Source organism: Euleptes europaea, chromosome 19 (genome assembly GCF_029931775.1).
Source record: "Euleptes europaea isolate rEulEur1 chromosome 19, rEulEur1.hap1, whole genome shotgun sequence".
Lineage (NCBI taxonomy): Eukaryota > Metazoa > Chordata > Lepidosauria > Squamata > Sphaerodactylidae > Euleptes > Euleptes europaea.
The window spans coordinates 27,950,329-27,972,193 of record NC_079330.1 but is presented as its reverse complement, the minus strand read 5'-3'; the positions used below and the strand labels follow the sequence as shown (position 1 = coordinate 27,972,193).

At 48.5% G+C, this 21,865-nt stretch overlaps 1 protein-coding gene across 2 annotated transcripts in view; it reads left to right on the top strand.

Annotated features, from left to right (window-relative positions):
• Positions 1–21,865, top strand: part of DOC2B (double C2 domain beta) — a 168,970-nt gene that overhangs the window by 124,407 nt on the left and 22,698 nt on the right. For both annotated transcript variants that reach the window (XM_056865137.1, XM_056865136.1), the window contains one exon: positions 19,157–19,283. In XM_056865137.1, coding sequence (XP_056721115.1) covers positions 19,157–19,283 — 127 coding nt within the window. The remainder of the gene's footprint in view (positions 1–19,156; positions 19,284–21,865) is intronic.

The following is a 21,865-nucleotide window of genomic DNA, read 5'->3' as shown; positions in this document are numbered from 1 at the left end:
CCCTCTTAAAGCCTTCCAAGTTGGCAGTCATCACCACATCCTAGGGCAGGGAGTTCCACAATTGAACTGTTGTGTGAAGAAATACTTTCTTTTACCTGTTTTGAATCTCTCACCCTCCAGCTTCAGCCGATGACCCGGCGTTCTAATATTATGAGAGAGGGAGAAAAGCTTCTCCCTGTCCACTCTCTCCATACCATGCGTAATTTTATCGACCTCTATCATGTACTCTTTTGAATCATTTCACATGTCCAACAACATCAAGGGAAGCATACAGGATTTTCCTGGGTAAGGCCAGTCCTACCATTAGAAAGATGCAAGGCGTGTTCAGTTTCCAGCCTGCCTGCTTCCATTTCTGTGTTGAAAGGAAGAGGGGAAACAGAAGCGGTCAGACTGAAAGGAGGGCTGGTGTGTGTGTTGGGGAGGGGGGGAAGTTGAGATTAATAAAGCAGAGAATCTCTCTTCAAGGATTTTTTTAACAGACAAGCAGAGCTGCTCTGTGTTGGTCACAGATCAGACTTTTTTTTTTTTTTTTACCATCCACAGTGCCTTTAAAGAAACCCACCTACCGTTGCATTGATTTCTCGTAATATGATTCAGACTCGGACGCAAGAGCCTTACATCCGTCTCCAGGTTGCATAATGGGCTTGATGGTGTTTTCTATATAAGGCTGTTACGCACCACACAAACGTGTCCCAGCTCCTGGAGGCCTGGCGGGCCAAGCCTAATGCTTTGGCGGGGTTAAACATCAGTTTCCTCAACCTGCGTCTCATATCAGATTGCGGAGCAGGTCAAATATACTGTGGGAGCTGAATTAGAGCTGGGTGAAGGGAAAGCTTTGGATGCAAAAGAAATCCAAGGGATTGAAGCCCTGAGGGGCTTATCCACCCATGGGCTGTTTTTGCAGTGGCGTTATTAGCCTGGGGAGGCTGCCACCCAAAAAGCGTAAGCAGTGCCCTGCTGGATCAGACCAGTGGTCAGTCTGGTCCAGTATCTTACTTCCAACAGCGGACAGCCATATGATGGTGGGAAGCTCAAAAGCTGGGCATGAAATCTCTCTCCTACTATTTATCCCCAGCCTCTAGTATTCAGAGGTCTCATAGCAAATAGCCACTGCTAGATTCATCCTCCATGAAGTTGTCTAATACTTTTCTTTTCAAAATTATCTAAGCCAGGAGTGTCGAACTCATTTGTTATGAGAGCTGGATATTACATAAATGTCATTTGGTCGGGCCGGGCCATGCCTCGCCAGCCTGGAGCAGGGGGGGGGGGCTGCCTCAGCTGGTGAGCCCTAGGGTTGCCAGGTTTTTGGAATGGAGCCTGAGGAGGGCGGGGTTTGAGGAGGGGAGGGACTTCAATGCCGTAGAGTCCAATTGCCAAAGAAGCCATTTTCTCCTGGTGAGCTGATCTCTATCGGCTGGAGATCAGTTGTAATAGCAGGATGCAACACGCCAATATGTATTTTTGTTTCCCTATGGAGTTGCGTTTGCAAATTGCATGCAAAAATAGAATTATTACTCCAAAAGTTAGTCTTGCTTGTTCATTTGTGTACATGAGCTTTTTTCATTAGTACCTGGAGGTTGGCAACCCTACTCCAGGCCCTTGGCTGATGCTTCATCACCCCAGGATCTGGGAGGACAGAGGGATGTACCGGTGTAAGAGTCTCAACTGCAGGAGTCTCACAGGCAGCCTCTGGAACAGATGGGTTCTTTTACCATCCTGGGGTCTCCTTTATTTTATTTTTACTTATTTAATTGTCGAACCTGCCATTTTCTCCAGGGGAACTGATCACTATGGCGTGGAGATCAGTTGTAATAGCAGGAGATCTCCAGCTAGTACCTGGAAATTGGCAACCATAGTGAGCCCACAGTGGGCTTGCCAGCCCAGATCGGGAGTGGGGGGGCTGGCTACCTCAGCTGGCAAGCACACAGTGGGCCTCGCGGGCCAGATAAGAGCTCTCAAGGAGCCAGATCCAGCCTGTGGGCTGTATGTTTGACACCCCTGATCTAAGCCAAAGACCATCCCCACATCCCTTTCCTGTGTTTTGAACCTCCTGCCAATTAGTGTTGGATTGATTCAGAGTCTTAGAATTAAGATGGCTTTCTCTCTTTCCATTCATTCTCTCCAACCGTTTTGCAGGCACAGAATTAGACTGCTAAGAGCTCCTTGGTTTTCGGGGAGGGGGCAGGAATGACGGTTGCTAAGAGTTTAAAAATGACAGGGTGGATGCAAAGAGAAGAGGGATGGAGGAAAGGATGTTGAGGAGGAGAAGAAGAAAAGCGGCTTCACTGGGCTGGAAGTGGAAATATGGAGGACCAAGACCCAGGGCATGGTGGGAGCTGTGGCTGAAGTCTGAAAGTCAGTGTGATGTAGTGGTTAGCATGTTGGACAAGGGTCTGGGAGATCCGGGTTCAAATCTTGCTCAGCCCTAAAGCAACCTGTATGACTTTGGGCCACTAACCCTTTCCAGAAATGTATTTTCATGTGTCTGATCCTTGGGCTGAACGCTCATCATTTTGGGAACTGCCCCATAGTTCCAAAATGTATCAAAACTAGAGCGCCAGCTAGTAGTTTTTGGCTTTTGGTTTTCAGATTGAATCTGGCAATTTCAGTACGGGAGAGGGGCAAATCTCCACCACCCCCCACCAGCAGATAAGGTTTTCCAGGTTTGTTGCCAAAATTGTTTGACCCAATAGTTCCTTCAGCTACTGCTGCTTCCTTGTTTCAAGATCAGTCCGATGAACCATGCGTTCCAATAGGTGACTGCATCCTAAATGTGATGGTGTTACAGTACTCTGTCGTCAGTCAACTGAGGCCACTGAGATCAAGCAATGGCAAGTGAAGGTGAGGGCAAGCCAGGGCAGCTTACATGAGCAGGAGGACACTTTCACCAAGCTCGTTGAAGACCTGTTTTTTGGCACAGGCCCAAACATTTAAATCCCACCTCCAAAAGTGCGGCTCAGCATGAAACAAAATGGGCCTGGAATCCCGGTTGTGTCATACATTTCAATCACAGTAGATTTAAGACAGGATGTTTGATCTCTCCGGGGGTTACAGTTGCCAGCTGACGCATCTTGAGTCTACATTGCTTGCAACCCTCAGGGAGAATGGCGAGGGGAGGCCTCCTATCTGCTTGGCCCAGCTGCCTGCCACACTGCGCATAAAACTCCCACCTCCCCATTCGTTCGCGTTCCCCCTCTCCCCGCCATGTGCTTCTGCCTCTCTGTTTGCAGTAGATAATGGGACACGCAGAGAAATGTATCACATCAGACATCACGTCCTTTCCTTACATTGTATGTTAATAAAGCAAAAGGTGGGGGGGGGAGAGTTTTTCTGACGGGCTTCCCTATCAACTGCTTCTATCTCACTCCCCTAGAAGTAAACAAATGGGCCACGTTTTTGGATCTCTTTAGCTTCCAAAACCGGAGGCTTACAATTCCCTTCCCTTCCTCTCCCCACAACAGACACCTTGTGAGGAAGGCAGGACTGAGAGAGTTCTGAGAGAACTGTAACTGGCCCAAGGTCACCCAGCTGGCTTCATGTGGAGGAGTGGGGAAACCAACCTGGTTCCCCAGGTTAGAGTCCACCACTCTTAACCACTACACCACGCTGGCTCTTAACCCTTCCCTGGCCTTCCCCTCTTCTTCTGTCCTCCTTGCCACAGCAGCCAATGTGGTATAGTGGTTAGAGTGTTGGACTAGGATGAGGAAGACCTAAGAAGATTATGCATGGGAGGTTTTGCCTTGGATTTGCTGCTCTGTAGGCACATTTTGCCCATCCGAATTCTCAAGACTCAAAAATAAACCCCCCATGCAGAGTTTTGAGAATTCGGATGGGGGAAATGTGCATCTAGAGAGAGCCAAATCCAAGGCAAAACCTTCCGTGCATAAATGGCCCTAGGTTCAGACCCCCACTCTTCTCTGGAAGCTTGCTGGGTGACCTTGGGCCGTTTACTCTTTTTCAGCCTAGCCTACCTCTCCGGGTTGTTGTGAGGATGGAACGGAGGAAAGGAGACCGCTGCTTTGGGTCCCCGTCGGAGAGAAAGGTGGGACACAAATGAAGTCAAGCCAGGAAGGGTTCAGTAGTTTCCATTTCCAATCCAGACATTCCCATTAAGCCTAATGAAATCAGGGAGGCAGCAGAGCACAGATCGACACAGGAGCCGTCCAACAGATCAGGAAGCGGAGAGGCACTCAGCAGTTGGGTGCAGGCCAGCAGCTGGCCGAGCACTGGAGCAAGCACTGGCCTCGGGCAAATGTCCTACCAGCAAAGGTCAGGCTTCCACTGAGAAGTTAGTCAAACCTCCCTGGTGAGGTGAATGAGGCCCTGATCCTGGCAAGGCTCAGAGAGCTCAGCTCTTGCCTCAAGAGTAGCACTGTTTTTGTTTGTTTGTTTGTTTGTTTGTTTGTTTTGTGGTTTCTAGTCCGCCTGCCCGGCCAAAACCAGGCTCGGGGAGGGTAACATCATTTAAAATACCTCAGTCATATTAAAACAGTGACATTTGACAATAAGCCTGGGCTATTAAAAACTCCTCTCTGCAGCTAGAAAAATCGCACAACTGTGTGTGTGTGGGGGGGGGGGATCTACCTACCTGCTCTGCTTATTAAAAGAAAATTTGTGGGGAGTGTTGCAAACTGTAAAAATAGGCCAGGATATTTCGTTCTCCAACTTCACAGCCAAGTTGATATTGCAAGACTGAAGTACAGCGGGGCCATTCTACACACACACACCCTTGCACGTGTGGATCTGGCACGCTTGTCTCTCCCCCCGCCCCCAGGTACAAGTGGGAAGGGAATCAATGACGGGTCGGGAAAGCCCGTAACTAGTCGCAGCCAACCGAAAGGGGGTGACGTGATTGATGTCCATGAGGGTGACACCCACAGCTCTCCACTAGTATCCCACATTAAAACGGGGGGGCAAACGCATGATTGATCCCTACAGGCACAGTCGCGGCCATAAAGTATGAGATAGGGAACACCATGCATTTAATTTTTGGAAATCGAAATAAAATAACGGGAGGCGGGAGCGGACCAGGCCAAGGACATCCTGGCCATGCCTCAGTCTCCTGGGATGTCTCGACCCTCCATGGAATCAAATGTCACATTGGAGGGAAGTTTGCCCAAGGCCTGCCTGAGCAGGGGGAAATGGCCCTCACTGGTGGGGTCACTGTGCATCGCTGTGCATTGGGATGGCCCCCATCAGCTAGACACGCTTGTGCTTGGAGGCTCTGCTTTTACCATTCTGTCATTCCAGGATGTGAGACTCTGGAGGCGGATGGGTTGAATTGAAGAGAAGAGTGCCAGTCTGGTGTAGTGGTTAAGAGAGGTGATTTGGAGCGGTGGACTCTGATCTGGAGAACCAGGTTCGATTCCCCACTCCTCCACATGAGCGGCGGATGCTGATCTGGGGAACCGCGTTGGTTTCCCCACTCCTACACATGAAGCCAGCTGGGTGACCTTGGGCCAGTCACAGTTCTCTTAGAGCTCTCTCAGCCCCACCTACCTCACAGGGGAGGGGAAGGGAAGGTGATTGTAAGCTAGTTTGATTCTTCCTTAAGTGGGAGAGAAAGTCGGCATATCAAAACCAACTCTTCTTCTTCTTGGCCCCCCATTTGCACAACCTCCTTGGATAGAGCCTCCTTCTGGGTTGGGGCTTCCCTCTGGCGTTCTCGATTCCTCTTAGACCTCAGGCGTGGCAAGGACTGAAAGAGGATCTGTCTCCTCTGAGGAGCATCCTACTCTTTCACCAGGCCAGTCGCAACATTGGTCCAATTTGGGACATAATCTGCTTTCAAACAAGGTGAGCCTAAAGCAAGCAATTAGTTTAAAATTCTACAGGTGCCTGACAAAAAAAAACTCTTAATCGCTCGAGCTTCTTTCTTCTTCAATGATTTCTTAGGGGGGGAAAACCCTGTATCAACCGTGCCACAAAACCTTCTGCATTAGCAGATTAATTAAAGCGCTCCTTAGTAACAAGAATGGAGGAGGCAGCCAAGGCAGAGAGCGATAAGACATGTGAGGAAGCGGCGGGCCGGCCATTGGGGCGGTTGTGGGTACAAATCTCATGAGATGGATGCACAATACCCGCTAAACCGAGTGGTGAAGCGACGACTTATCTGGGAAACAGAAAGACTCAAGGTGCCCAAAGAAAAGCCCTTTTCTTTTCTTTTAAAAATTAAATGGGGGGGGGGGGAGAGAAAAGCCATTTGCAGCCAGAAAAGAAGCCTCTATTGCAGTTGGAGGGTTTGAACAATTGCATTGTACTCTCTTCTCTGCCTGGGAGAACAGCAAAAAAGTGTATTAATTGAGAGGCTGGGATGGTAGGAGACAGATCAGTAGGGTTGCTAGCCTCCAGGTACTGGGGAGAAAAAAGTCACCTCTGTACTAATACCACGAGGTTAGGAAAACAGTACAGGATGATATATATATACACAAAGTGCAAATTTTATAAGAAACAAGGACCATATACATGACACATACAAAGCACAAATATATACAATATGTACAATCTCATAAAGCAGAAATTATTCCAAAGGTCTCAACAGAGTACCAGCTAAGTATTAGTATTAGTATTAGTATTGTAATCTTTGTGTATAAAGTCCATATAAAGACACAATCATCAGTGGATACGGCTGTTTCAGATCCACAGCTAGCTGCACTATGTGATGTACTTTGCTGACGTCTGATTGAATCAATTTGTACTTACCCTGCATGGGAAGGAATTATAAATGTATAACAGCACTTTTTTGAAGGACTGAAGAAAGATTTCCACTGCTGTGGATCTGAAATGGCCGTATCCATTGATGATTGTGGCTTTATATGGACTTTATACACAAAGATTACAATACTAATACTTACCTGGTACTCTGTTGAGACCTTTGGAATCATTTCTGCTTTATGCAGATTGTACATATTGTATATATTTGTGCTTTGTATGTGTCATGTATATGGTCCTTGTTTCATCTCAGTAGCTTATAAAATTTGCACTTTGTGTATATATATCATCCTGTACTGTTTTCCTAGCCTCCAGGTACTAGCTGGAGATCTCCTGCTATTCCAACTGATCTCCAGCCGATATAGATCAGTTCACCTGGAGAAAATGGCCGCTTTGGCAATTGGACTCTATGGCATTGTAGTCCCTCCCCTCCCCAAACCCCGCCCTCTTCAGGCTCCACCCCAAAATCCTTCTGGCAACCCCAGGAATCAGAGGCCCCCACCTCTAAATTGTCTTTTCATTCCCATAGGCATGAAAATCTGGAAGTGTGAGGATGGGTTGCTTTGCTGCATCATAGCCATTTTTACACCTGTGGCAGGTCACCTATTCCTTACCCTCCCTCCTGGGATAACTAGTGTTACACAAAGTCAGAATATATCATCTGGAAGATATATTTCAGGGATCAGTTTTGACAGAAGTTTTCTCTGCCCAGGAACCCCTGGACATCTTCAGCGGAACCCTGTGCTGCAGAAGATTCTTGGAAGTCTTCTGGGACACAGGGCTGCTAATTCCTCTTCACCACTGGCAGGAGGTTTTTGGGGTGGAGCCTGAGGGTGGGGTTTGGGGAGGGGAGGGACTTCAGTGCCCTAGAGTCCAATTGCCAAAAGCAGCTATTTTCTCCAGGTGACCTGATCTCTATTGGCTGGAGATCAGTTGTAATAGCAGGAGATCTCCAGCTAGTACCTGGAGGCTGGCAACCCTATCTGGGGCACAAGGTTGGGCTGTGCATACAGCGACATAGGGAAGTCGAATCTTATTGTGGTACCTTGGACTGAACCACTGGAGGTGGAGGAATTGCTGTTGTTGAATGCACTGGCTTGTTGTTCTCTCCCAGCTTACTTCTGGCTGTGCTAGCTTTCCCCTTGCAGCATAAACCAGAGTTTGCTTCTACAAGAGCCAGCATGGTGCAGTGATTAAGACCGGTGGTTTGGAGCAGCGGACTCTAATCTGGAGAACTGGGTTGGATTCCCCATGAAGCCAACTGGGTGATCTTGGGCTAGTCACAGCTCTCTTAGAGCTCTCTCAGCCCCACTACCTCACTGTCTGTTGAGGGGAGGGGAAGAGCCAGCATGGTGTAGTGGTTAAGAGCAATGGTTTGGAGCGGCGGACTCTAATCTGGAGAACCGGGTTGGATTCCCCACTCCTCCACATGAGCAGCAGAGGTTAATCTAGTGAACTGGATTTGTTTCCCCACTCCTCCACTTGAAACCAACTGGGTGACCTTGGACTAGTCACACTCTTTCAGCCCCACCTACCTCACAGGGTGTCTGTTGTGGGGAGGGGAAGGTGATTGTTAGCCGGTTTGATTTTCCCTTAAGTGGTATAGAAAGTCGGCATATAAAAACCAACTCTTCTTCTACATGAATTGCTGCCTGATGGACTTTTCGGCATTGCCTTAAGCTCTGCTGTGACAGCTTTGCTTATCTGAGCAGGGCTTTCTGCAGGTGCCACCCTGCAAATGGGCAAGATCCACATCTGCCTGTACGCTTTTATTCTCTGTTCTGACTCCTGCCTTGTGGAATGGCCTGCCTGATGAGGTCAGGAAGGTTCCCACTCTCCTGGCATTTTGCGAACTATGCAAAACTGAATTATTCAGGAGGGCATTTTTGCAAAGGTAATGACTCGGGAAGAATGCTGTAATAAAGGGTAAGAGACTGTGGACTATACAACTGTGTCCAGTACATACATCTGTGGCTGTATACATTATGCTATTATGTAAGTTCTGCATCGTTTGATATGCCATGTTAATACTTAAATTTTGGCTCAGCTTTGCTCCAGATTTTTACTTGGCTTTAATTTCTTCAATCCTGACCATAGTGCATTGCTTACTGGATGTCCCATCCTGTTGGGAAGGGCTGTGACTCAGTGGGAGAGCATCTTCCAGCGTGTTGTAGTGGTTAAGAACGGTGGTTTGGAGCGGTGGACTGTGATCTGGAGAACCGGGTTTGATTCCCCACTCCTTCACATGAGCTGCGGAGGCTAATCTGGTGAACTGGATTTGTTTGCCCACTCCTACACATGAAGCCAGCTGATTGCCCTTGGGCTAGTCACAGCTCTCTTAGCCTCACCTACCTCACAGGGTGTTGTTGTGGGGAGGGGAAGGGAAGGTGATTGTAAGCCAGTTTGATTCTTCGTTAAGAGGTAGAGAAAGTCGGCATATAAAACCATCTCCTCCTCCTCCTCCTCCCCCTCCTTCTTCTTCAGAAGGTCCCAGGTTCATTCCCCAGCATCTCTAGTTAAAGGGAACAGGAATTAGGTGATATGAAAGATCTCTGCCAGAGACTGTGAAGAGCTGCTGCTAGTATATTATAGTCTTGATAGACCAAGCGTCTGATTAAGTATAAGGCAGCTTCATGTGTTCATGTGACTGCATTGGTTTACACTGTATAATCCGTCTTGAGTCTCAGTGAGGAAGGCAGACTATAAATAATACAAATAAAATAAAATATTAGTTGCCTAAAAATAGTGCGAAGGAATTATCAATGACAGCAAGGGAAATTAAATGGACTGAAAGCAAACCACAACATCTGCAATTGAAAAGAAACAAAAGCAACCAAATCGGATAATTGATTCTTGTAGGTTATCCGGGCTGTGTAACCGTGGTCTTGGAATTTTCTTTCCTGACGTTTCGCCAGCAACTGTGGCAGGCATCTTCAGAGTAGTAACACTGAAGGACAGTGTCTCTCAGTGTCAAGGGTGTAGGAAGAGTAATATATAGTCAGAAAGGGGTTGGGTTTGAGCTGAGTATTGTCCTGCAAAAGTATTGTCCTGTAAGTATCAAGATAATGTGCTAATGAGGGTATGGTATGTTAATATGGAACCATTGTATCCTGAAGTGATCTGTTAATGTGTGTAATCCAAAGCTAATCTGTATGGCTATTGTTGAATGTTGTCTTTGTCTGGAGGTTTTTCAGGGCAGGAAGCCAAGCCTTATTCATTCTTAAACTCTCCTCTTTTCTGTTAAAGTTGTGCTGATGTTTATGAATTTCAATGGCTTCTCTGTGCAATCTGACAAAATAGTTGCACAGAGAAGCCATTGAAATTCATAAACATCAGCACAACTTTAACAGAAAAGAGGAGAGTTTAAGAATGAATAAGGCTTGGCTTCCTGCCCTGAAAAACCTCCAGACAAAGACAACATTCAACAATAGCCATACAGATTAGCTTTGGATTACACACATTAACAGATCACTTCAGGATACAATGGTTCCATATTAACATACCATACCCTCATTAGCACATTATCTTGATACTTACAGGACAATACTTTTGCAGGACAATACTCAGCTCAAACCCAACCCCTTTCTGACTATATATTACTCTTCCTACACCCTTGACACTGAGAGACACTGTCCTTCAGTGTTACTACTCTGAAGATGCCTGCCACAGTTGCTGGCGAAACGTCAGGAAAGAAAATTCCAAGACCACGGTTACACAGCCCGGATAACCTACAAGAATCAATGAACTCTGACCGTGAAAGCCTTCGACAATAAATCGGATAATCTCTAATATAGCCTCATGGTTTGAACAGGTGTGTAGGAGGATGGGAAGAAATGCGAGGGTCAAACGCCTTGTATTTATTTAAATTTGTTTAAATGTGGTGGACAAGCTGATCTTCCTTTGCTAGTGTTCCTGGGACAGAAGGGACGGGGTACCAGCTCTCAATCACCTCCTGGGCCCTCTGGCAGGTGATAGGGTTGCCAGCTCCAAGTTGGGAAATTCCTGGAGATGTAAGGGGAGGAGCTGTGGCTCAGTGGTAGAGCATCTGCTTGGCATGCAGAAGGTCCCAGGTTCAATCCCCGACACCTCCAGTTAAAGGAACCAGGCAAGTAGGTGATGGGAAATACCCCTGCCTGAGACCCTGGAGAGCCGCTGCCGGTCTGAGTAGACAATACTGACTTGGATGGACCAAGGGTCTGATTCAGTATAAGGCAGCTTCATGTGTTCATGTGAGGATGGAGCCTTGAGAGGGTGGGGAGAGGGGAGGGGCCTCAGTAGAATATAATGCCACAGAATCCGCCCTCCAGAGCTGCTATTTTCTCCAGGGGAAGTGATCGCTGTCATCTGGAGATCAGGGGTAATTTCAGGAGATCTCCAGGTTCTACCTGGAGTTTGGCAACCCTAGCAGTTGGCCTACATGAGATCAGTCAGGCCTGAGATCATTCAGTGTGCTTCAAGGCTACGAGAGACCTCTCTCTCCCCCCACCCCCGGTTCAAATTAGCCACATTAGTTTCTTCATTTGCTTGGGAGACTCTAGCAGTCATTTTCTAACTCCTTCCCTCTTCCAAGAAAAGGTACCCAACGTACACTAAAGGTCTCAGTGTAATGTTTATTCATCCCTAATTGCATCAAGTTTTTTGGCCCCGGTTCCAGCTTTGGGGCGGGTGGGGGAGAGATAACATTGCGTTGCTGTAATTAAAATAAATTTGACAGAAAGTCTTCGTCCTGATAGCTAGAGAGGCATTTCTTGCTGGAGTGTGCAAAAGGGATTTGGTGGGTAGAACTCCCCCGCCCCTTCTAATGCTGCCTACGCAGCCACAGTGAAATTGAGCCAAGCGACATACCCATTAGCTGGTGGCTGACAGAAATTCTCTCCTATGATTATAAGACCTTCCTTGCTGGAAACTCTGGGAAGCATGGGGAAGGGTTTTTTTTTTTTAATGGAACTATCAGTAATGGGTGGCTGTCCCTTACCACGTAGGACGTTTCCTCGTGGTCACCCCTGCCGACTGCTTCAGGGCTTCAGTTTGATTATGCATGCCTCCCCACCACCACCATCAGAGGTCGCCTTCTCTCCGCGCGTTTTGCCCACCTTTTCCAGATTCCGGCTAAAACAGCCTCTGGAAAACATGGGGCAAAACGCACGGGGAGAGCGAGGCAACCTCTGACGGGTGGGAAAGGCATGCATAATCAAAAGAAAACCCTGAAGACGTCAGTGGGGGTGACCCCGGGAAAATGTCCCTGCATAAAAGGCTGTAGAGAGATGGGTTTCTGTCATAGGTTGGGAAGGGGTATTAATGGACATTATTGGGCAGTTTGGCTGTTTTTAGCCAAAGCCTCCTGGACAGTTAGGGTTGCCTGGTCCCTCTTCGCCACTGGCGGGAGGTTTTTAGGGGTGGAGCCTGAGGAGGGCGGGGTTTGGGGAGGGATCCAATGCCATAGAGTCCAATTACCAAAGCAGCCATTTTCTCCAGGGGAACTGATCTCTATCGGCTGGAGATCAGTTGGAATAGCAGGAGATCTCCAGTTAGTACCTGGAAGTTGGCAACCCTATGGACGGTGCCGCCCTAAGCAAAGTTATACTCTCTAAGCTCAATGACTTCGATGGACTTAGAAGGGTGTGAATGCCTAGAATCACATTCTTCTAGAAGACCAAAATTCGAGTCTACCCCAGTAGCACCTTAGACCAACAATATTGTTTGGGGGTATAAAGCTCGCTTTTATGAGCTATTTGAACTCACGAAGTCAAAGCTCACTTTTATGAGCTATCTGAACTCACAAACGCTTGTACCCTGGAAAATTTTGTTGGTCTTTGAGGTGCTACTGAGCTCAAATTTTGTTCTGTTATTATAGACTACCCACCTGAGATTCCTCTAGAATGCAGAGAGAGAGAAGAAAAGCCTCCGGCTGTATTGGAGAGCAGTGGAATGAATGTTGCTATGAATCCTGTTAAGGATTATTTTGAATTTCTCATCCCTGCTATTTACTCCCCCTCTCCTGCCAAAGCACCATTAAAAATTTTCTTCTCCCTTATACAAGTCAAACCCATGATCTTTGTACCATTTTCCTTCCTTGTGCTGAATTTTTCCTGTAAAATGTTTTCAGCATCATTTAACTGTAATTAATTCAGCACTATATACCATACCTATATTATAAGCATCAATGGCATACCCTGTATGTGTAAATAACCTATAAAATTGGACCATATGCATGCAAGATACAAACATATCAATAAAATTCTATGGCGAAATTGGATGCGGGGTCAAAATGGATGTGCTCAAATCTACTAGTCCCTGTCAGCAATCAGACATTTTTAGAAGAGGAAGAAGAGTTGGTTTTTATACCCTGCTTTTCTCTACCTTTGAGGAGTCTCAGAGCAGTTTACAATCGTGGGGCTGAGAGAGTTCAGAGAGAACTGTGACTAGCCCAAGGTCACCCAACAGGCTTCATATGTGGGAGTGGGGAAACAAACCCAGTTCACCAAATTAGAGTCTGCCACTCATGTGGAGGAGTGGGGAATGAAACCCAGTTCTCCGGATTAGAGTCCGCCGCTCATGTGGAGGAGTGGGGAATCAAACCCAGTTCTCCAGATTAGAGTCTGCTGCTCTTAACCACTACACCTCATATTGGGTACATTTAGTTAATATAGCTGAAAGCATGATATTGAGTGCAGTAAAATCAGTCCTCCCAAGAAGTAAATTGTAAAAAGTAAAACTGACATTTATTCAAATAGATTCTGTTAATATTCTTGTTGCAGTTGATAGAAAGATAGAAACTCTAATCTAAATAATACATTTCTCTAAACAAGTGGCCAGCTTTTCCAGCGTCACGTGAGTGCAAGTATGATATACTGTTTCTGCAGGAGAGACCTGTAGATACATCTGCCTCCTTGTAGGTCCATATGGAAAGAGGAAACAATGGCTACTGAGAGAGGAGGAGGAGAGGTCAGAGGGCAGTCCCCAGGTTCAGACAAAGAGGAGCATCCCATCCACTTCAAATACCTCAGTCAAGGCTCCCTTCTCCCCCTCCCTAACTGTGGCTGTGATGCAGGGAGAGAACTCTTGACTTTCTTACATAACTTGGATCGGTGCCAGTGGGTGTAAGCAGCAGAAGAAGAAAAGTTGTTTTTTATATGCCAATTTTCTGTACCTTTTAAGGAGAATCAAACCAGCTTACAATCTCCTTCCCTTCCTCTCCCCACACCAGACACCTTGTGAGGTAGGTGGGGCTGAGAGAGCTCGAAGAGAACTGTGACTAGCCCAAGGTCACCCAGCTAGCTTCACGTGGAGGAGTGGGGAATCAAACCCAGTTCTCCAGATTAGAGTCCACCGCTCCTAACCACTATGCCACACTGTCTCTCCAGAGCGTAGGAAGAGTCACTCCTGTGTCTGAGAGCCTTGAAGCCATTTGGGGGGGTGCCTGAGGGTGAGAGCTGAGTATTGATTTTCTTTTGCTCTAGCTTGGCTGCCTTGGGCACTTCTCTCTCTGGCAAATAGACCCAGGGTTTCCAGTTGGCGGTGGGCCCTTTGCCAGGCCCTAAGCTTGGCAAGTGCCCGGTTGTGCCAATCCCTGATGCCGGCCCTGTATTTGACACTTAGCATAGGGTGTCCTGGGCCTGTTACTCCTGGTTTTGAGGATGCCCCTTTCTTGCTTCCTTGTAAAACTGGCCTTCTTGATGACAGGCAAATCGGGCCACCTAACCAGCATGGTGTAGTGGTTAAGAGTGGTGGTTTGGAGCAGTGGACTCTGATCTGGAGAACTGGGTTTGAGTCCCCACTCCTCCACATGAAGACAGTTGGGTGACCTTGGGTTAGTCACAGCTCTCTTAGCGCTTTCTCAGCCTCACCTACCTCCCAGGGTGTCTGCTGTGGGGAGGGGAAAGGAAGGTGATTGTAAGCCGGTTTGAGTCTTCCTTAAGTGGGAGAGAAAGTCAGCATAAGCAAAATTGATAGTGAGGCAAAGATTACACGATGCTGAAAGACAAACGGATCTTAGGTGCTCCCCAACTTACCTTGCTCCCTCCAAGGTAAGATACCAGCTGGCTCCTGCTCAGTATATTCATGCTATAGAAGTAAACAAGCAAAGGTGAGCTCTAACCCTCTCTAGAGGTTCCGTACTTCCCTCAGCAGCTTTGGAGGGAAAATTTAGAAAACTCCCAAGAGCTCAGTGGGAATGTCCTTGTGGGGCCAGAGAAATTGAAGACTCTGGCCATGTTATTCTTAGATGTAATTATTATAAGGACATGAGACAAAAGTGGATTCATCCCAAGCATGAGAGTCCCCTCCCTTGGAGGGGGTCCTGGTCATGATGAGTGGGTGGCTGAGCACCATGTGACTGCCCCCCGTCTGGTTCGCCAGTTTCACAGTCTGCCAGGCCAGGCAAATTCCCCCGCTGCTCGGGGGTAAATAGCGAGTCTGTGGGACGATCCACCTTGCTCTGATACTGGGGGAGTCGAGAAAGCGCATCTGCCAACTGATTCTGCTTGCTGGGCACATGCTTTAAAACAAAACGGAACTTAGAGAAGAATTCGGCCCAACGCACCTGCTTTGCCGTGAGTTTGCGCATTCCTTTTAAAGCCTCTAAATTTTTATGGTTCATCCACACTTCAAACGGGACGTCGGCCCCCTCTAGGAAATGTCTCCACACCGTGAGAGCACATTTAATTGCGGCCACCTCTTTTTCCCAAATGGGCCAGTTCAATTCAGACTGCGAAAACTTTTTAGAAAAGTACGCACAGGGTTGAAACTGCCCCGCTTCCCCCACTTGCAGTAGTGCTCCCCCTATCGCTACATCGGAAGCATCCACTTGAACAATGAACAGTTTCTCACAGTCAGGGTGTTTGAGTATAGGCTCAGAAGTGAACAGTTTTTTCAGAGTGTCAAAAGCTCGCTGACATTCTGGCGTCCAATTCAACAGGGAGGAAGGCAAAGTTGCCGAACTCCCCTTCCCCTTAGTTTTTAACAAATCCATTATGGATAACGCCACCTGCGCAAAATTGTTGAGAAACCCTCTGTAAAAATTGGCGAACCTGAGGAACTGCTGTAACTGCTTGCATGTAGCCGGCGGCTCCCACTCCAACACCGCTCTCACTTTCTCAGGATCCATGGCCAGACCCTTGTGCAAAATCATGTACCCCAAAAAGGTCAGTTTATCTTGATGAAACTCACATTTGGACAACTTTGCAAACAATTGATTGTCCCGGAGGCTCTCAGTACCTCTTTGACTAACTTGACTTGCTCCTCATAAGTTTTTGAATAAATCAAAATGTCATCTAAATAAACAATCACCCCTTTTAAAAATAAGTCATGTAACACCTCGTTAATCATTTGCATAAAGACACTAGGAGCCCCAGAAAGACCGAAGGGCATAACCAGGTATTCAAACATTCCAAAGCAACTAGAGAAGGCCGTTTTCCACTCATCCCCCTTCCGTATTTTAATGCAATAATAAGCCTCGACCAGGTCCAATTTGGTAAAGATGTGACCGTCCTTCAGTTGGCTGAGCAGATCTGGAATAAATGGAAAGGGGTAGGCATTAGTCTGGGTGGCTGCATTGAGTCTGCGAAAATCAATACATAAGCGAAGATCTCCTGTTTTCTTATGCACAAAAAAGGAGGGAGCGGAGCAAGGCGCTGATGAGGGTCAGATGAACCTGCGGGCTATATTTTTGTCCAAAAATTCCCGCAACACCGACTTCTCCTTCGGACTCATGAGATAAACCTTCCCCTTCGGTAGTTTGCCCTCCCCCACCAGCTCAATGGCACAGTCTGTCTTTCGATGGGGAGGTATAGGATCCTGATTCCTCCAAGCCATGGCAGCACACCCCCGGATGGCCACCTCTCTCTGGTGGCGGTCACACTGGGGCTGGGCAAAGGCAATAGTCCGGGCCACCCAATCTATGGTGGGACCGTGTCCTTGTAACCAATTTGCTCCAAGTACCACCAGGTACTGGATGCTTGGAATGATGGTGAAATGGATCTGTTCCCAATGAGTCCCAACTCCCAGCGCCACTCTGCCCATGCGTCGGCTAACCGGACCCCCCTAAAGTCACTGCCATCCATTTGAGTGAAGTGGATGGCTTGGGGCAAGCTCACTCCTTTCACTTTTAAAGCGTTAAAATTCTCTTCACTGATCAAAGTTTGTGCGCACCCTGAGTCGACTAAAGCCACCACTGAAATTTGGGGGGCCCCCTTGGGACTTTGTAAAATAACGTCTAAAAATAAAGTCTCTCCCATATTGCTCACCATCACTAGAGCTCCCCGCTCTTTGTCGGAAGAGGTCTGCTGCGGAGCCCCAGTTACAGCAGACCTGGGACGTTTTTTGGCTGGCGATTCCAAGCCTCTTCCTCCTCCGAGGCTGACGAGCTGTCCTGGCTCAGCACTGGCACATTTGTAATCCACGATCCCATTGGATAGAGTTGTGTAGTACACTGTTCCTCTTGGCTAGTCGGTGCGAGTTGAGAGCAGAGGGTCCTCGTCTTCCAGGAGCCGCACTCTTCCGACGATCCTTGCCTCCTGCCCGTGCCGCCTCCTCCTTGGCCGGGCGCGGAGCGGCTGGGGGACCTTCGGGCTGGGAAGGGCAAGCGGCAGTGAAATGTCCCATTCCGCTGCAAACCAGGCACACCCCGCTCTGAAAATGCCTTGCTCTCTTCGCTGTCAGGGTGGCCGTCCTCCCTGGTGGTCGGGAGCCCCCTCTCGGAACTGCCTGCTCCAGCCGTGGCCCTGAGTCTTGTGCTTTGCATTGTTTTGACAAGTTCAGTAACTGCTGGCGGTTTTCCACTTCCACCTCCAGCAGAATCCACCCCTCAAGATCAGGGGGGGTCTCCTTGCATGAAAGCCCAGTGGAGAATCTCTGAGTTTAGTCCTTCACGGAAATACTGCACATGCGTGGCCTCGCTCCAATCCACAACTTTTCTTGCTAGCAACTGAAACTCACTCGCATACTGCATCACTGACTTGGCACCCTGGCGAAGCTGTAGCAGAGCCGTCTTGGCCCGCTCGCTCTGGTACGGATCCTCAAAACGCCGTCTGAGCTCAAACATAAAGTCATCTAAGGTCCACAGCGCACGGGAGTGGAGGTCATACTGCTGGACCATCCAGCTCGCTGCTTCCCCCTCCAGCAGCGAAGCCACATACCATACCCGACTCTCCTCCGAAGTTAAAGTGGCCCCCTGCTGTCTCATGAAACTGTCCACTTGAATAAAACAATAGGGGAGCTTATCCCCGGAGCCATCAAAAGAGGCTCGCAGCTCCCTCCTGGGAGCGAGTGGCGGAGGCTGAGGTGCTGGCTAGACGGGCGGTGCGGGCACGAGCATGGGGGCTAGCTGCTGCTGGGCAACCTGTCCCCCCGCCGGTTGAGCAGCCTGCGCTCGATGCAGTTCTCCCATCTCGTCCCAGAGCCCCTCCAGCATACCCCGCAAAGTGGAGACCTGTTCCACAAGTTCCTGGTTTTGGTGCTGGAGGTGTTGGTAGTCCTTGTCACTCTCCTGCCATTGCTGAGTCTGGCGTTGGAAGCCCTATTCCCTATCCCGCCAGTCCTGCGTCCGGCGGAGTCCCGCGCCCCACATCGGAGGCTCCTCCGAAACTCCCGTGGGTCCCATCCTCGAGTCGGAGGGGAAATCCCAGAGCCCCTCCTGGATGCCGGAGCCCGCTGGCTGCCGCCACCGGATAGCTACACTAGAAGGCATCAACAACCACGGAGACTGCAACCACGGTCGCACAGGACAATCCGGAAGCCCCGAGACCTTCTCAACTGTGCCCTTGGGCTTATGTTCATCCGCTGGCAACTCCTCATCTGGAAGCAGCGGTTTCTCCTGCTTCCCGTCCAGGATAACCAGCTCTGCGATGGGTCACTCGGTATCCTCCGGCTCCCCTGCCATGGCGTTGGAGGGGAAAGCGACACCACAGCCCAAAGGAAGATGAAGACGAGATTATCAGCCTAACGTCAGGATCAGGCGTCTGTCCCTATCACCCCATAAGCAAACTCGTACAGACAGGTAGCTCTGAAGCAGTAATACTTTATTAGGAGCAAAGAGACAGATTAAAGAATGACTACCTTCAGGCAGGTAAGGCTGATAATGGCGAACACAGGCAAGTTACATGCTTAAAGGCACTATGGGCTGAAAAGGTAATCATCGCTAGGCAACCCCAAGATAAGTGGTTCCCTGGAAGACAGACTAAACAATACCACAGCTGCAGTAAACAGGACACGCGAAACTGTACACAGACGTTCACAGGCATGAGAACTAAGGACTCAACGTGTAGCCAAAACCTGGCTTAACTCATGTCAAGAGCCTTTACTCCAGCTAAAAGGCAAAAGGCCTGACAGGCAAAAGCTGTAAATAATAAATAAATAAAGAATATAAAAACCAACTCTTCTTCTTCTTCTCATACTGCAGAAACATTTGCTCAGGTGTTCACCTCTCTGTCCTTTTTGCACCTTTCAGAATTTCTGTCTGCGACGAGGACAAGTTTCGCCACAATGAGTTCATTGGGGAAACCCGGATCCCGCTGAAGAAGCTCAAGCCAAACCAGACCAAAAAGTTCAACATCTGCCTGGAGAAGCAACTGCCAGTGAGTGAATCCCTTTGCCATTATATAACAGTGCGGTATAGTGGTTAGAGTTTTGGTTTAGGATCTGGGAGATCCAGGTTTGAATCCCTGCTCTGCTATGGATGCTTGTCGAGTGATTTTGGCCCAGCCACACACTCTTAGCCTAGCCTTCCACACAGGGTTGTGGTGAGCATAGGGTTGCCAGCTCTGGGTTGGGAAATACCTGGAGATTTTGGGGGCAAAGCCTGAAGAGATCGGGGTCTGAAGAGGTCTGAAGAGGGGAGGGACTTCAGTGCCAATGTCCAATTGCCAAAGCAGCCATTTGCTCCAGGTGAACTGGTTTGGAGTGGTGGACTCTGATCTGGAGAACCGGGTTTGATTCCCCACTCCTCCACATGAGTGGCGGACGCTAATCTGGTGAACCGGGTTGGTTTCCCCACTCCTCCACATGAAGCCAGCTGGGTGGCCTTGGGCTAGTCACAGTTCTCTTAGAGCTCTCTCAGCCCCACCTGCCTCACAGGATGTCTCTTGTGGGGAGGGGAAAGGAAGGTGATTGAAAGTTGGTTTGATTCTTCCTTAAGTGGTAGAGAAAATCGGCATATAAAAAACAACTCTTCTTCTTCTTCGTTGAGGGCCCTTTTGAAAGCGGGGAGGAGCAGGAGTAGGGGAAGAGAAAGGGAGGACCAGAGGTTTGAGAGCCTGAACTGTTCAGAGGTGGTCTGGTAAGAGCAGCTAAGAGTGTGAGCTGTGAACCTGGAGGTCTCTGGTTCAATTCCCGCCTCTTCCACAAACTCTGTGGCCTTAGGCAAGCTTTGCTATCTCAGCCTCAGTCCCTCGTGGAGGTTAGAATAGCAGACTACCATATAGAGCTGTTGTAAGGCTTTTAACTGGTTAACAATGACAGTGGAATATTCATATTAAGTATTCTTGATAACAATGGAATGATCCTACCCACTTTTCCAGCTTGATCTCCTCAAACCTTTGTCTGTGAGGGCTCCATGACCCCTGGCATCACCTTTTTGGCTATCAACAGGGGTCTCTCCTCCCTCCTTTGCCAGCAAAAAATATTTGTAGGATCCAACCTATTAATCTTATAGCCTGCCATTTACAAAGGGTTGCCAATCACCAGGTAATAGCTGGAGATCTCCTGCTATTACAACTGATGTCCAGCTGATAGAGATCAGTTCCCCTGGAGAAAATGGCTGCCTTGGCAATTGGACTCTATGGCATTGAAGTCCCTCACCTCTCCAAACCCCACCCTCCTCAGGCTCCACCCCAGAAATCTCCAGGTATTTCCCAACACAGAGCTGGCAACCCTATTGGCGGGTCTAGTTGGGCAGTAGAAGAATTAGGTTGGCTTTTTTAATTTTTCAAGAATTATTCCCCACCCCCCAGAAAACAACGTTCGCTAGCAAGATTATCTGTTTTGCATTCTTCTCTCTGCAAACCTGCCCCTTTCCAGTTTAGCTGCTGTAAATCCTACTGGAGGTAGCAGCCTCTATTAAATAACAAACACGCTGGGGTTGGCAAAGCTGCTCAGCTCTTGATGAGCAATTCTGAGCGTGTGGGAGGAGAGCTGATACTTCTCCCCTGGGAAGGAGGAGAGGGCAGCGAGGTCTGATGCAAGGAGCAACAAGATTGTCATTTATTTGTATCCAGGATGACGACCGACAATATTGTGTAATGAGGAGGCATCCGCGCCTCCCCCAAAAAGCCTTGATCCGGGAAGTGTCTCTGATTCACTCTCCCATTTCTTCCCCTCTTTCCAGAACATGCAACATACGCAACAGGTTGCTGTTCTTTTTCCCCCTTGTTTCTTGGCAGAGATGCAACAGGCAGAAATCCAAGTGGCCCAAATGGTGCGACAGGGGCTTCTCATCTTGCCTGTGGCCTGGGCCGTGGCAAGGGAGGGGCTGTGGCTCAGTGGTAGAGCATCTGCTTGGCATTCAGAAGGTCCCAGGTTCAATCCCTGACACCTCCAGTTAAAGGGATTAGGAAAGTAGGTGATGCGAAAGACCTCTGCCTGAGACCCTGGAGAGCCGCTGCCGTTCTGAGTAGACAATATTGACTTTGATGGACCAAGAAGGGTCTGATTCAGTATAAGGCTGCTTCATGTGTTCAAGTGTTCAAGGGTCACCATGGGGAGGGAGGTCAGCTTGCTTGGAGAAAAATGTCCTGTCTCTTTAATAGAGGCTTAATTTGTGGACATGGGCAGCTGAAGATTCTCATGGCATGGAGGAAAGTAATATCACCTGATAGATAACATTTTGCCCTGACCCTAGGCTTACCAGGTCCCTCCTCTGCTCTGGCGGGAGGTTTTCCTGGTGGTTGCGAGATCGCACGTGTGCACACACACATGTGCGGCCGCGCCGATGCAATTGCAGCACTTCTGGTTTACACCCGGAAGTGCTGCATTGCAACAGGGCCTTCCTTTACCAGGAGTGGTAAAGTGCCCGTTGCGATGCGGCAGTTCCAGGAGTAAAACACATTGGAAGAGGCCGTTTACCACTCAAACTCGCAGTTTGAGTGGTAAAGGGCCCTTTGCGATGCATTTACACCTGGAAGTGCTGCATCACAACGGGGCCTTTACCACTCAAACTGGG